Raw genomic sequence first — 13,778 nt, forward strand, 5'->3', positions numbered from 1 at the left:
AAGCCCGGCTCTATCGCACGAGCAGGTGCCGCAACAGAGGGGTATCGGCAGCCTCCCACCCCCGCTGAGTCACCGCCTGCCCCGGGGGTGGGGTGGGAGCGGAGGCGGGGCGGGGGGAGTGCCGAGCCGAGCACAGAGCGCCGTCGAACCGAGCAGCGCCGAGCGGCGTCGGGACGGCGCGCCCCGCCCGACCCCGGCACAGGTAGCCGGGTACAGGTAGCGGCGGTGGGGGTGCGGAGGTGAGGCCGGGGCTGCGCGATGCCTGGGGAGCGGGGGGATGCTGCGGGCTCTGCAGCAGGGATTCGGCCCCCGGCAGCGGGCGCGGTGCGGGAGTTCCGTGCCTATTGCTTTGTGGCTCAGCGCAAGGTGTAACGCCTCTGTCCGTGCAGGGAATGGGGCTCCCCGGGGTCTTCCTGCACGCAGCCTCCGTCCCTACTGGCTATTCCCCCTTTTCCTCTCTAAATCGGGCTCCGTACCCGCAGCCGGGCTGGATTCCAGGGCCGTGAAGCCGCCTCGCGGGGCAGCTGCTTGCGGCTGCTGCCTCGGCACAGCTGAGCCCTGCCAAGGCCGCACCGCTCTGCCGTGCCGTGCCGTGCCATTTTATGCTCTTCCACGCTATGCCATGCCGTTCTATGCCATGCTATGCTGTTCCATTCTACACCACTCCACTCCACGCCGCTCCATTCTGTGCTGTTCCACACCGTTTCATTCCGTGCCATGGCACCCGATGTGTGTGGCTCCCCAACCCGGGAGCCCAGGATCACACCCCGCTCCGTGCAGGCTCGGAGGAGCCGGCGTGTCTCAACAGAGTGCTCTCCCACCCCGATGCCCGCCGGGGGATTCCTCCTGCAGCCGTGCGCCTGCTGCTGCCGGTCCTGGCACGCTGCTCCCGGTGCTCCACAAGGGATGGGGCACAGAGCAGCAGTGGGAAAGCAGAATGAAATCTCCTGGAATAACCCCACGGCAGCATGGCTGCGGGCAGGGCTGCCAGCCAACGTGGATTTCACGGTCTGGTGGGCACAGAAGCCTGCTACCAACAGCAGGGAGCCAGGGGGGCTTTGGGATGCTCGGATTTGGGGCACAAACCAGGCTTTGGGCAATCCCATCAGTACAGTGTCGCCCCGCAGTGGGTTTGCCGCTCTCATGGGAATGAAGCCCCGACCCTATAAACGCCACATAGTTGGTCACCATCCAGCTCTTAATCCCACAGCCCGCCCCTGGTGCTATTCGTAGAGCAACAGGTTCACAAACAACTGCATGCTGCTGGGACACGGCACCCCGGGGCTGAGCACTGCGCACCTTTCTGGGGTCACCCACGGGTGTTGCAGGGATGTAGTGGAGCTGCTGTGTGCCAGCTGGCTGGTGCCGAGCCGCCAACTCCTTTCCCATCAGCTCGCAGACAGCTGGGCCTTGGCAGGGAGCGGGGCTCTGCTATGCAGCCCTGGTACCTGGCTCTGCAGCAGGGAGCTGAGAGGCTTTGGCGAGGCAGGGAGCAGAGCGGCTTTTTGCACTCATCCACATTGGGGTGTGCCTTGCATTGTGTTCACCCCCTTTTTTTTTGTGGTTGAGAAACTGTAAGTCCCACCCTTCACACCAGCACTGCCCCTCCTGCACTGATCGATTTGGGTTCTGAAGATGCTCACTGTGTTTTGGGGCTGTGGTGACCCGTGGCCCCATGTGACGCCCGCTGGTGACGGGAAGGGGCTGACGTGCCGATGCTGTGAGCAATGTGTGGGCTGCCCATGGGCTGCAGGCCAAGGACAAGTGTGCATTGTGAAGGCAGACCCGCTCCCCGTGCATGGGTCCACTCCAGGCCATGTCTCCGTGCCTCAGTTTCCCTACCCACCCCCCCAAACCGTACCTCCTGCCTCATAGGTGACGGGCTGTGGGCAAAGAGCTGTGCCCCCCATTAGCATCTCTGTAGTGTTAAGGAGCACTAAGAAGCAAAGCCAACAAAAGTCTCCTCATCAGCACGTTTCCAGTGCTTGTTGGAGACGTGAGCGCATCTTTCCTTTTTTGGGAAAACATCATGCAAAGCCCGCCTGCCATCGCCATCTCGATCGAATGCCTGGTGCCCAGTCACCCAGAGAGCAGGAAGGTTTCTCACCGGGCTCTTGTTTTTTCCAGCTTTAGAGGTCACAGTGTTATTCCTCGGCTTCCCTTTCCGATGAGCGCATTCATTTAATGGTGCTGAGAGAACACGGTGTAACGTCCCCACGCCAGGGGCTGAGCCTTTGGGAAAAAGTGTGCCTTGGGCCAACAGGAGGCTGCTCCAAACCCCCCCACCTCCAATGTGGGGCAGAACGGCAGCTTTTCTATATGTTCCTGGGGAGCTTTTGAGCTTAGGGTTGGCGAAAGCCTTCCTGTCCCCTTGCTGTGGCTGTCAAAGAGGGATTCCTGGGAATGGGAGCATCGCCACCCCTGGGTACCTGGGTACCCCAATGCTCCTCGTCCCTGCTGCCCCCAGGAACGTGGGGGTGGCAATGCTCTGCATCCCCACTGCCCCCTGGATGCAGAGGAGAACGGGCAGTGCCTTTTGTGGGTTGTGTCAGTTTTCTCCCCTCTGTGTCGGGAGATTTTCTCTCGCCATTGTTCAGCTCAGGAAGCGGCAATCAGGCGGGTCGGGCGAGCAAGGAAACATCGCTGCTCACCTCCACTGGGTCCTGGTTGGGCTTTCGATTTCTGGGTCTGGTTGGGCTCAGGAACAGCTCAAAGGGACGATCCCTCCCAAACCGTGCCCGTGCCATACCCACACCGGGGACCTCAGTGGGACCATTGTGCCCATGGCAGCGTGCTGAGCTACAGAAGGACTTTAAGCCACAGAAGAGCCTTTCTTTTTTATTTTTATCATTCGCACGCACCCAGGACGCCGTCAGCACACCACTCGTGTCCAGCATCACGGCAGTGGTCAGAGCCCCAGCCGTGCAGCATAGATTCGTGGCCAGCGCTGCCTGTGGGAACAAATGTTGCTGCAGCTCCGCTTTGCACAGCAGCAGCTCTCTGCGTACCTGGCCGGCTTCGTGTCCCAGTGCAGCCCTCACTGGTGCAGTCCTGGCTGCTGCTGGGGGCTGGGGGGGCTCTTACAAAAAGTGGTACCGAGAGCGTGGGAAATGCAGACAGCCGAGGCGCAGCGGGGATGGGGGGAGGTGGCAGAGGGGGGACAGAGTCCCGCTGCGGTGTGTGACACGATCAGCTCCTTGCTGTAAGCACCAGTGAAAATAATTCTAGGCTCGGGGAGTTAGGAAACTGCTGTTTCCTTCTGTTCTTATCACCTGCTGAAAGAAGCCAAGGCAGGAACCGAGATATGAGACATTGGGCAGGAGGAGCCCCCCGGCCCCTGCATCCCTCCCCACCCTATGGGGCCATCAGGGTGCTCACTCCTCCTGGTGGCGGTGGCACCCAGAGCTGACTGTGCCCCCAGCTGCTGTCCCACCTTGGCTCCCCATCCCCTGATTCTGTGCCTCTTTTCTATGTGACCCTACAGGCTCGTTTTGCTCCTGGGAGGCAGAACCCAGACTGAGAGCCAGCCACGATGAAAGTCCTCCTCCTACTGCTTCTCCCCCCGCTCCAAGGTAGGCAGCATCCTGCCACGTCCTGGCAGCCCCAAAACACAATGGTTGAGGGCACCGATGGGTGAAATACCTCCTGGGTTTGGGTCTCCAAAATGGGAACCTGGAGAAAGGAGCGAGTCTCCATCCATCTGCAGAGTTCTGCCTGTCAATGGGGAGGAAAGGAGCCCAGCACACTGCTGAACCCTATGCTGTGACTGTGGGCGGGGTGGGCTTGGGGTGGCTGTCCCCATGCTGAGCAGTGTCTCTCTGTCCTTATGCAATGCAGGGGTGGGGGCGAGCGGCCGCCAGGAGGATTTCCGCTTCTGCGGTGACAGGAACCAGACCCAGAACAGCTCCGTCATCTACGAGCACAGCTCTGCCAACATCTCCATTGAGAACATGGCCCAGGCACTGGTGATAAGAAGTCCCTTTTTGGCAAACAGGACAAACTCTTCCTACCAGTACAGCCTGCCAACCACCTTGGGCAGGTATCGCTTCTGCGTCTACTGGTTCAAGGCCAACAGGACCCTCTGGTTGGCATACGGCAAGAAGAGCTTCTTCCTGGGCCATGAGCCAGCTGATGGCGGCGTCACACGGGGCTCGGAGAAGACCAAGGCCTCCATCTTCAATGTGTCCTATGTCTTCAAGGGCCAGAAGAACACCTCCCTTGAGAGTGCATCTGAGTATCTTTTCCCCGGTAAAGACAATTCAGAGTTATTTCAATGAGATATGGGTTAATTCCATCCCCAGTGCTGGGAGCACAGGTGTAGTGCGATGGTATCAGGACCATGCTAAGGGGCGATGGGAAGGGCAACTGGCTCAAGCAGCCCATGGCATCCAAGGGCAAGCAGCTCCCCAAAGATGAAGAAAGAGACTTCCAAAAGTGCTTCAGCTCAATAAAATCCCAGGAAGCTCTGCAAGGAGCACCAAGCTGCAGGCACCTGGAGGAGCCCCATGGGTTGGGATCTTTGTAGGGTCACACCAAAGCCCTTTGCTTGGGGTCACGCCAGGGCTGCGGGCAGGGGGAAGCTGGTGCTGCCAGTTGTCCTGATGCCATCCTCTGTTTGTGCCACCAGTCCCTCCAGAGATGATGCCTGTCTGGAAGCAGGACGTGGAGGATGAGCTTGCTGCCCTGGATGGTCTCCTCGCACGGGTGCCATCTGCGGGCTCCAAGGCGCAGCGCTCTCTTCGGCAGTGAGTGTGGGGCACGGGGCATTCACTGAGCCATGCCAGCTGTTTTACTGGCCCCACTCACTGCGCCCTATTTTCTACAGCAAACTCGGGGCCTTGGAGAGGACGCTGGCACAAGTGGAGCTTGAAGGACGGAACCAGACCTTTGGGAAGGCTGCCCTGCGTGCGACTGTGCTGAGCATCAGCCCCACACAGGCTCCTCGCCACCTGGCCTTCGCTTCCCCAAAAGAGGTGGGTCTGTGTTACCCTGGGGCTAGGCACCCCACTCATCCCCATTGCCCCTGAAGGGCTCAAAGCAACATGCTAGCTTCCACCCAAGCTCCATCTCTGGCCTTGCAGGAGAGCAAAGAGGTGCAGGGGTTTGCCGTGGACCTGCCAAGGAGCCTATTTGTGATGGCAAAGAAGAAGGAGGAGGTGATGGAGCACAGGGTGCTCCTGGTGGACATCAACAGCCAAGCCATGTTCCAGGTAATGCCCACACCATGTGGCATGATGGGTGTCCCTCCATCCGTCCCTGCTTCAGAGATGTTAGGTGCTCCAAAGATTAACTACAGCACAAAGGAGAGGCACAGGACCTCCTCTCTGGGACCTCTCTCTTCCTGTGGTGTTACCACTTCCTTCTCCTGCAGGATGAGAACAGCAGCCACATCCTTGGTGACAAGGTGGTTGGCATCTCCTTGGTGGACACGGTGGTGGCCAACCTCTCTGAGCCAGTGGTCCTCACTTTCTTCCACAACCGGCTGCCGGTAGGTGGGGAAAGAGCCTCATTGCACCCAATCCCTCCGAGAATAGAGAGTGAGGGCAAGGAGACTGTTAGATTGAAGAGTGATCGCCACCCAGTGGGTCCATGTCCTCAGTCTTTCTGTACAACCTGTGGCATCTTCTGGGCCTTCACCACATGCACAATCTCCAGGACTGGGGACACTGTCTAGCAGTTCCTCTGCTCATTCATTCAGCTGATCAAAGCTGAACCCCTTGTTTAAAGACGGGGCCTGGGGAGTCTCTACCTTAAGCCCACACAGGCCTGTCTGTCCCCTGCAGCCATCTCACCTCCTGCCCGATGTTGCCCCTACCAAACCTTCTCCCCAGGCTGTGAGCCCAGAGCCCTGCACAGCACCCGAGCATCTGTGGTTTTGTCATTTCAGAGGAACGTGACCCCACGGTGTGTCTTCTGGAGGGAGGATGGCACCGGTGAGTGTATCTCAGGTTGGGTGTGAAGTGCAGATGATCCTTCAGCTAGGTACCAAAGATGTGCTGTTCTGCACCTCCCTGCCTTGTTCCAGCTCCATAAACCCTCCCCATGCTGGGAGGATCCCAACCTCTGTCCTCCTCACTGCTATGGATGCTTTGGAAGCTCCAAAATCCCAAAACTGCTGTTCCTGCTGCTCTCTTTCTCTTGCAGCCAGCTCTGGGAACTGGGACAGCTACGGTTGCACGACAGTGGAGGGGGACATACGGACAGACTGCAGATGCAACCACCTCACCTACTTTGCCGTGCTGATGGTGGGTACCACCTTCCCTCAGCTCCCTCCATCCTTCCCACTCTTTCCTTACTGTTTCTCATTCCCCTTTCTCCCCAGGTATCCTCTCCAGAGATTTCCTACCTACACAGGGACTCCCTGAGCATCATCACGTACATAGGCTGCCTCATCTCAGCCTTGGCATCCATCTCCACCATCTTTTTCCTCTACTTCAGGTATGGGTTGGGTGCTTTCTTCCCACTGGGTGGCGCAGCTAGAATCACAGTGAAGGAGCCAGGCTGAAAGAAAGTAGAGTGCTCCTCTCCAGAAACAATTGCCTTGGTCAGGTTTCCTGCAGGGTGCTCAAAAACACCTGCAGTTTTCAACGACTGGGGAAATCAGCTTGGTGGTTGTCACAGATCTGGCAGACAGGAGCCAGTGTGACTCCGCAGGGTGTTTTGGGGCACTGGGGATGCTGGCCAGGTGTGGTGCTGAGTTCTCTTCCCCTCACTTCTCCAGGAGCAAGCAGCGAGACCAGATCACAAGCATGCACATCCACATGAACCTGCTGGGTGCCATCTTCCTCCTGGACTTCACCTTCCTCATCTCGGAGCACTTGGCTTCCAGCAGCAGTCAGGCAGCCTGCAGAGCCGGGGGGCTTTTCCTGCACTTCTCCCTCCTCAGCTGCCTCACCTGGATGGGCATCGAGGGCTACAACCTCTACCGGCTTGTGATCGAAGTCTTCAACGCCTACCATGACCACTTCCTCCTCAAGCTCTGCCTGGTGGGCTGGGGTGAGGACTGGGGAGGCAGAGACCCCCAAGGGGCAGGGCAGTGGGTTGATCAGGCACATGGATTCTGCTCCTGAGTCCTTCCCACCATATGTGGTGCCTGGATGGGGATGGAGACATGTTGGAACAGGTGTCTGAGAGCAGAGACACCCAGGGCTGTCCATACAGCTGGGCTTGGGGCAGGAGATGTTCACACATCCTTGCTTTGGAAAGGAGGGTATGGTAGGACAATATTATGATCTTCAGTGGCCTAAAATTCCAATGTCCTGTGAGACCCCCATGTGGGTCTGTGCATCACAAGCCTGCTACTCAGCCAGGGCTTACACCAGGTGTCCTCATTGCACACTCCATCCTCAGTTCACCCCAGGAGAGGAGGTTCTTCATACACCATACAAGGAAAAAGGGGAAGGAGTTCTTGCAGAACGTCTATGGGTCAGAGTTGAGGGTGGCTGCTTCATTCTGTTCTTGACACACAGGACTTCCCTTCTTTTGTGTGATGTTGATCTTCCTGGCTGATTGGACCAACTACGGCCCCTTCTACATTCCTGTCTATGAATCTATTGGTGGAAGGTCCACCAATGCAACCATGTAAGTCAAAGGAAACTGGTCGCTTGGTCCCTGGTCTTAAAGTCATCTGGTTGAGCCTCCACCACATCCTATAGATTTTCCTTAGCCTACAGGCTGTACCTTACCGGGGCTTTGTGTAGGATGGGGCAGGGGATCCCCACCCCGTGTTTTACTGCATGCTCCCCCCAAACGCTCTGTCTTGTGCCCCCATGGGATGTCACATCATAACCCCCTGCCTTTCTCCTCCCTCTAGATGCTGGCTCACGAGCCCCCTGATCCATAACGTGGTGAACCTGGGATTCTTTAGCGTGGTGTTCCTCTTCAACTTGGTCATGCTGGGGGCCATGGTCCGGGAGATCCTCCGGCAGAACAAGAAAGGTCACAAGCTCAAGCACGTCCTAGCCCTCTTTGGGCTGAGCATCCTTCTGGGCATTCCATGGGCACTGGTCTTCTTCTCCTTCACCTCTGGTGTTTTCCGCCTCGTCTCCCTCTACATCTTCACCATCGTCAACTCACTCCAAGGTGATCCTGGGGCGCTGGGCTCCTCCAAAGGGCGTGAGCCACTCTGGGGCTTTGGGTGGGATGGGTCAGGCGGTGGTTGGGTATGAGAGGATCTGGCCCTGGCAGACCAGTGCCTCACTCTCAGCTGCTGATGGTCCCTCAGAGGGGTTCACCCACCTTTTCTCCCTCCTCTCCCAGGTTTTCTCATCTTTCTCTGGTACTGGACCATGGTGCTGCAGGCGAAAAAGTCTTCTGACTTCCAGTGCAGCTCTGACAGCGTGAAGCTACAGCCCAACAGCAGCCAGAGCCACCCCGGCTGAGCCCCGTGCTGGCCATGCCGTGGGGCTGCCTGGCAGAGGGTGGTCGCTTCGCTACTGCACCCGCTGGGAGTTCAGGGACCCACGGCGGGGACCCTCAGCCCCTCGCCTCCGCTGGCCCCATGTTCCCCATCACTGCATCTCCCCGAGTATCTGGGTGTCCTCATCCCTGCCTGCCTGCTCCTGCAGGGACGGGCTGGCTCCCAGGGCAGGGCAGAGGGATGCATAGGGCTGCGGCACGGGGCAGGGACAGGGCCCTCTGTGCCTCCCAATGTCCCTTCCATTGCCCCAAGGTCAGCAGGTGGGAAAGACCCCGTTTCCAGCCCTTGCTTGTGGCCACCAGTAGGGCCCTTCCCAGGTGAAGAGAGAATAACAGCCACGGGGACACCCTCTAGCAGCTGAAATAATCTATTTTTGTTATTTTGTTGAACGTTTCTCTATTTTTGTATGGTGTAAAACCTTGAATGATTGCGCTCGCACGTCAGACCTGTGCCCATTAAAGTCATACCCACTCTGAGTGTGTCCCCCTGGGGTCTCTGCTGCTGGTGAGCTGTCCTTTGGGGTCCCTCCTTTGGTCATGCCCATGGGTGGCACAGGCTCAGCTGGCAGTGGGACACTCCAACGTATATCTTGCTGTTTGTTAACACAGTAGGGTTGGGCAGGATGGGGTGAGAAGGGAAGGAAAAACAAAAGCAAGGAGCTCATTGGGGAGACAAAACAGCTCCAACCGCTAATCGTGGTTGGCATCAAGCTGAAGGAAGGAGGTTACATGGCAACCCACAGGAAGGGGGTTACAGAAAGGAAGTGAGGACACTGCGGTTGCCTCAGGAGAAGCTGTGAGCCCCTGGGGAGCCTGCAGAAGAGCAGGGCTGTGGGACGGGAGACCCCGGAGGCAACATGGAGCTCTTCCACCTGGGCACGGTGCTGCTGCTCCTGTTGCTCCCTGGTGAGTGCTGACTGGGTGGGATGGGGCTGGGTGGCACTGGGACAGCCAGGAGGGGCTGGGGGATGTCCATGTGCTCGCTTTGAGCTGGCACCCATCTCCCCCATCCGGGTGAGGGCTGACACTGGGTTTTCCCCCCTGCAAGGCACCGCGCTAGGGCGGGACAGCTGTGATGGTGAGACCCCAGCCCACCCACACCCCATCAGCCTCCATGCCACCGCCGGGCCCTGACCGCTGCCTCCCACAGCGCTGTCTCATGGGGACAAGACCAAGCAGTGCTGCAACATGGCGGTGGAGCCGGAGGCGCGTGGTGAGAGCCATGGCCTGGCCCTGGAGCTGCCCCACCAGTGCATGGAGCTGCGGCACTCAGGCCAGCCTGCCTGCCGCTGCCTGCGGGCACGCTGGCTCAGGTAGTGGGACAGTGCTATGGGGCCACAGCAGTGCCCTGGGTTGTGTCCCACGGAGCTGTGGGATGCTATGGGGCCACAGCAGTGCACTGGGCTGTGCCCCATTGGGCTGCGGGGTGCTATGGGGCCACGGCAGTGCCCTGGGCTGTGCCCCACAGAGCTGCCTGCCCCACAGAATGGTGCAGTTTGCAGAACAGAACAGCACAGCTGGCCTGTGGGCGCTGCACCTGAATGTCAGCGGGGCCATGGCCCAAGGCCTGCTCCTCGCATTCTCCCCTGCTGAGGTGAGGGCCCCACACGTGCTTCCATGCCCTCCACATTGGCCTCGTGGCAGCCCTGCTTGGCAGAACCCACGTGGGCAGGGCTGAGCTTGGGTCTGCCCCAGGGCCCCGCAGTGATCAGCTCAGCAGAGGAGGGGACAGCAGGCACAATCCGGCTCCCCAGCGGGGTGTTCCCATCCCCGAGCGGCCAGGCAGTGCACGTGGTGGTGACTGTGCTCAACATCCAGCAGCTCGCCATGTTCCAGGTATGAGCTCCCACTTCAGCCGTTGGGATGTGGGAGATGCTTGCTGTCTCAGCTCAGCCGGCACTGCTCCAAGCAGGAGGACAACCAAATGGGAAAGGTCCTGGATGACACCGTGGTGGGCATCGTGGTGGGGGATGGAGACATCTCAGGGCTGCAGGACCCCGTGCAGCTCACCTTTCCCTACCAGCAGCTGCCACACGTAAGGCTTGCCCTCCCCTCCCTGTGCCTCCTGGTGAGGTGCAGGCTCACATCGTGTCCCTGTTTGCAGAATGTCACCCCTCTATGCGTCTTCTGGGAACCTAGCAAAGGTACGAGGCTCAGCAGGGCTCAGTGGGGCTGTGGACAGGCTGTCTGCCATGCTCCTGGCTGCCATCCTGCTACCAATAAGCACCGCAGTCCCCCAACCTGCACTCTGTGAGGCAGGATGCGGGTTTGGGCTGGCGCCCACCACTGTGGTCCTGTGCTGGTTGCAGGGCAGGCAGGAGGCTGGAGCAGCCACGGATGTGTCACACAGCCCGGGGACAAAGAAACAGTCTGCTCCTGTGACCACCTCTCCTTCTTCACCCTCCTCCTGGTGACAACCCCTCTCCCTACAGCTCCCACTCTTACCCCTGCTCTGCTGCTTGGTCCTTCACGTGTCACTGCTGGGTGCACAGGGACAGTTGTATTTGCTCCTAGGCGAGCCCAAGCCTTCCCTAACATCAACCCCAGCCCCATCTTTGTGTCCTGGAGGGCAGGAGCAGATCAGTGGAGGATGGGTAGGGTGGAAAGAGTTCTATTCTGGCAGCAGTGAAATCCCTCCCAGAGCCACCACCACCACCACCTCCGCTCTCCCTGGGGAACTCAGGGACAGACCTGAGGGTTCTGGGCTTGTAGAAGTCCCTGCAGCACCCTGCTGGGGGGTATCCTCCCTTGGCTCTGTGGCTTGGGCTGCAACAGCCAGCTTTTCTAGGCTGGTTTGGACCCATCTGACCATTCATGTTTGGCAGAACCCATCTCTGGACAGGTCCACGGCACAGACGTTTGTGGCCATGGCCAATGCTGGCTGTGGTGTGGCTGTGGCTTTCTCCATCTTCACCTTTGCCTTCTACATCTTCTTAAGGTGGGGTGTACAAGCAGCTCCACAGACCCTGAATAGGTTTGGGGAGGAATGTGGAGCAACCCAGGCCTTGGGGAAGGGGTGCCCCTCTCCTCTTCCACTTGTCAGTGCCTGCTGTGACCCCACCAGTACGTGCCTCCCCCACCCAATGCCCCCACCCTTTCTGCTCCCTCCAGGTGCTGTTACAAGCAGTTCAGGTCCGAGGACACCCTCCGCATCAACCTGGGGCTGCACATGAACCTGGTCAGCAGCCTGCTCCTGCTCAACCTGGCTTTCCTGCTCAACAGTGGGCTCTCCAGCAGAGCCCCTCTGGGGCTGTGCAGTGCCCTGGGGGGGCTCACCCACTACTGCCTGCTCTGCTGCTTCACCTGGACGGTACTGGAGGGCTGTCACCTCTACCTCCTCTTTGTCAAGGTCCTCGGCACCTACATACACCACTACCTGCTGAAGCTGTGCATTGTCGGATGGGGTGAGCACAGGCTGCTGGGGAGTAAGGGAGCCTGTGGGTTACAGCCAGAGGGAACTGGGCTTTGCAGTGTTACGGGTACCTGCAGAGACAGAGAACCCTGACCTCCCCCACGCTGCTCTCTCTTGTTCTTCCAGGCTTCCCTGTTCTGGTGGTGGGGGTGGCAGGAGCCATTGGCAGCTATGGAAAATACAGCATCAGGACAGCAGACAACCAGACCATAATCCACCTGTGTGTGGCACATGCCTGCAGAATTTGGGTGGCCTTTTAGCCATGGGGAGGTGTTCCCATAGATGTGTGGGGAGCAGAGCTGCTGGAAGCATTGCAGTTGTCTCTTTTCAGGTGCTGGATCAATTCTGAACACCTCCTTGTCCACTACATCACAAACTGCGCCTACTTCGGCCTCATCTTCCTCTTCAACACCATCATCTTCGGGGTGGTGGCCTGGAAGAACTGCCACCTGTGGAGGAGTGGGGTGATGCAGGGGCACTGCAAGGCCTGGAAGGTGGTCCTGTCAGCGATAGGACTCTTCTGCCTGCTTGGAGCCACCTGGGCACTGTCCTTCCTCAGCTATGGCAGCTCTTCCAAGTTCATGATCTTTCTTGCTGCTATCCTCAACTCCCTCCAAGGTCAGGGCCAGCTCCCAGGGTCTGGCTGGGAAGGGGGGGAGGCAGGAGGAAGCCTGGCACTGGTGGACCAGAGTCCCAAGGCACAGTCATGTCCTTCCCTTCAGCAAGGAGCAGAGGGACCTGCTATGAAGGACAGCCGCTGATGCTGAGCCCTGGAGAGGCACTTGGAGGAGCCTCTCTCTCTCTGCTGCTGCCACCATGATCTTCTTCCTTCCCCTGCAGGTGTTTTCATCTTCATCTGGCTGGTTGTCCTCTACTACCCAAGGGTGGAGGAGACCAGCAGCTCCCTCTCCCACATCGTGAGGAATGACAAAACCATGGCTGTGTCACAGGGATAGCTGCTGGGCCTTCCCTCTCTGCCTGCCAGCTTCCAGCCCAAAGGACATGGCTTCCCGTGAGAGCAAGGGCTGCATAGGCAGCTGGGCACCCTGGCTGACCAGCATGGTCCCTGCTCTCACCCATGCCTCATTTTACTCTTTGGTGGGTGTGATCTGCCCTAGCTGCCCTTTGGCTCCTGGGGACCAGTTTGGTCCAGGGAGCTCCAGACACCCCCCTCCCTACTGTGTGCCCTCGGAAGTCTCATTCCTCAGTGCCTCCTGCTGGAATCTGCATGCAGGCCATCTGCATTCATCCTACATGGAGACATCCCCTTACCCCAGCAGAAGAGAGGGAATTGGGTGCTAGATCAGCCTGGAGATGCACAGCCAGCTGCACCCTGAGCTACACCATCCCCTCTACACTGTATGTGAGTGTATGCGCATCAGCTCAGCCTCTCACAGAGAACTGCTGTATTGGCCAATCCACGTCTGTGTTTTAGCATTAAAACTCTGCTAGCTAACTAACATTATGGATTTCGCCTTTGATGTTTACAAGTGAACAATATTTATAATTTTCTTCTCTTAGATCTATTGGTGAGCCAAAATCTTTCTAGCAATTTGCTGTCATGCAGGGGGAAGATATCTGTGTGGACACACATATGTGTAATCAATGAATATACAGATGTTATAATTAAGAAATATAAAGAAAGTTAGGCTAAACAGGTTATCATGCTAAAGAAGAATGGATGGAAAGCTTACCCTTGTCCTTGGGCTTGCTAAGGCTCCAAGAAGAGCAGTCTCCAAAAAAGATCCTTCCCCAGTGGAGTCAGCTCTTAAAAGGGGTCTAGGAGAGGTGGAACCAGGTTCCACCCCTTCCAGTAGCACAGGAGAATTGTCTTCACCTGTGCTCCCATGGCTGACTCATTGCTTGCCTCAGGTGGTCAATCAGAGGTTCATGCTGTGATTCAGCAGTTCCCATACACATGCAAAGCCCAAATCTGGTGGGCAAAGAG

At 58.2% G+C, this 13,778-nt stretch overlaps 2 protein-coding genes across 8 annotated transcripts; both read left to right on the forward strand.

The window, feature by feature from the left end:
• The first annotated feature begins 85 nt into the window (after positions 1 to 85).
• LOC116243791 (adhesion G protein-coupled receptor G1) lies at positions 86 to 8,895 on the forward strand. Of its 3 annotated transcripts, none has more exons than XM_031615208.2 (14): positions 86 to 216; positions 3,485 to 3,572; positions 3,838 to 4,248; positions 4,628 to 4,745; positions 4,826 to 4,973; positions 5,082 to 5,210; positions 5,372 to 5,488; positions 5,888 to 5,933; positions 6,145 to 6,245; positions 6,323 to 6,438; positions 6,722 to 6,996; positions 7,470 to 7,581; positions 7,814 to 8,082; positions 8,260 to 8,895. In XM_031615208.2, exons 2-14 carry the CDS (start codon positions 3,533 to 3,535, stop codon positions 8,379 to 8,381), a joined length of 2,004 nt encoding a protein of 667 aa, XP_031471068.2. In that variant the 5' UTR covers positions 86 to 216; positions 3,485 to 3,532; the 3' UTR covers positions 8,382 to 8,895. The 3 variants fall into 3 exon arrangements, with proteins under 3 accessions (XP_031471068.2, XP_031471067.2, XP_031471069.2); XM_031615207.2 differs by having other exon boundaries at positions 93 to 239; XM_031615209.2 differs by having other exon boundaries at positions 93 to 202.
• A 147-nt stretch (positions 8,896 to 9,042) lies between these two features.
• On the forward strand, positions 9,043 to 13,397 carry ADGRG3 (adhesion G protein-coupled receptor G3). 5 transcript variants are annotated; one of them, XM_031615228.2, is made up of 13 exons: positions 9,043 to 9,324; positions 9,467 to 9,496; positions 9,569 to 9,731; positions 9,904 to 10,012; positions 10,114 to 10,254; positions 10,331 to 10,453; positions 10,523 to 10,562; positions 10,728 to 10,828; positions 11,244 to 11,356; positions 11,530 to 11,822; positions 11,957 to 12,050; positions 12,162 to 12,448; positions 12,671 to 13,394. In XM_031615228.2, the coding sequence occupies exons 1-13, from the start codon at positions 9,276 to 9,278 to the stop codon at positions 12,784 to 12,786; spliced, it is 1,659 nt and encodes a 552-aa protein (XP_031471088.2). In that variant the 5' UTR covers positions 9,043 to 9,275; the 3' UTR covers positions 12,787 to 13,394. The 5 variants fall into 5 exon arrangements, 4 of the variants coding, with proteins under 4 accessions (XP_031471088.2, XP_031471087.2, XP_090005956.1 ...); XM_031615227.2 differs by having other exon boundaries at positions 10,331 to 10,562; positions 12,671 to 13,396; XR_016470832.1 differs by having other exon boundaries at positions 9,467 to 10,012; positions 10,331 to 10,562; positions 12,671 to 12,928; positions 13,065 to 13,397.
• The last annotated feature ends 381 nt before the right edge of the window (positions 13,398 to 13,778 follow it).

Source organism: Phasianus colchicus, chromosome 13, assembly GCF_987193195.1.
Source record: "Phasianus colchicus chromosome 13, bPhaCol1.hap1.1, whole genome shotgun sequence".
NCBI lineage: Eukaryota > Metazoa > Chordata > Aves > Galliformes > Phasianidae > Phasianus > Phasianus colchicus.

Coding starts and splice junctions, on each gene's coding strand:
- ADGRG3 (XM_090149829.1), top strand. CDS start 9,494: ATGGTGAGACCCCAGCCCACCCACACCCCATCAGCCTCCATGCCACCG. Junction 10,013..10,113: donor TCGCATTCTCCCCTGCTGAG/GTGAGGGCCCCA, acceptor GGTCTGCCCCAG/GGCCCCGCAGTGATCAGCTC. Junction 10,829..11,243: donor CCTTCTTCACCCTCCTCCTG/GTGACAACCCCT, acceptor CATGTTTGGCAG/AACCCATCTCTGGACAGGTC.
- LOC116243791 (XM_031615208.2), top strand. CDS start 3,533: ATGAAAGTCCTCCTCCTACTGCTTCTCCCCCCGCTCCAAG. Junction 4,746..4,825: donor GCGCAGCGCTCTCTTCGGCA/GTGAGTGTGGGG, acceptor TATTTTCTACAG/CAAACTCGGGGCCTTGGAGA. Junction 6,246..6,322: donor CCTACTTTGCCGTGCTGATG/GTGGGTACCACC, acceptor CTTTCTCCCCAG/GTATCCTCTCCAGAGATTTC.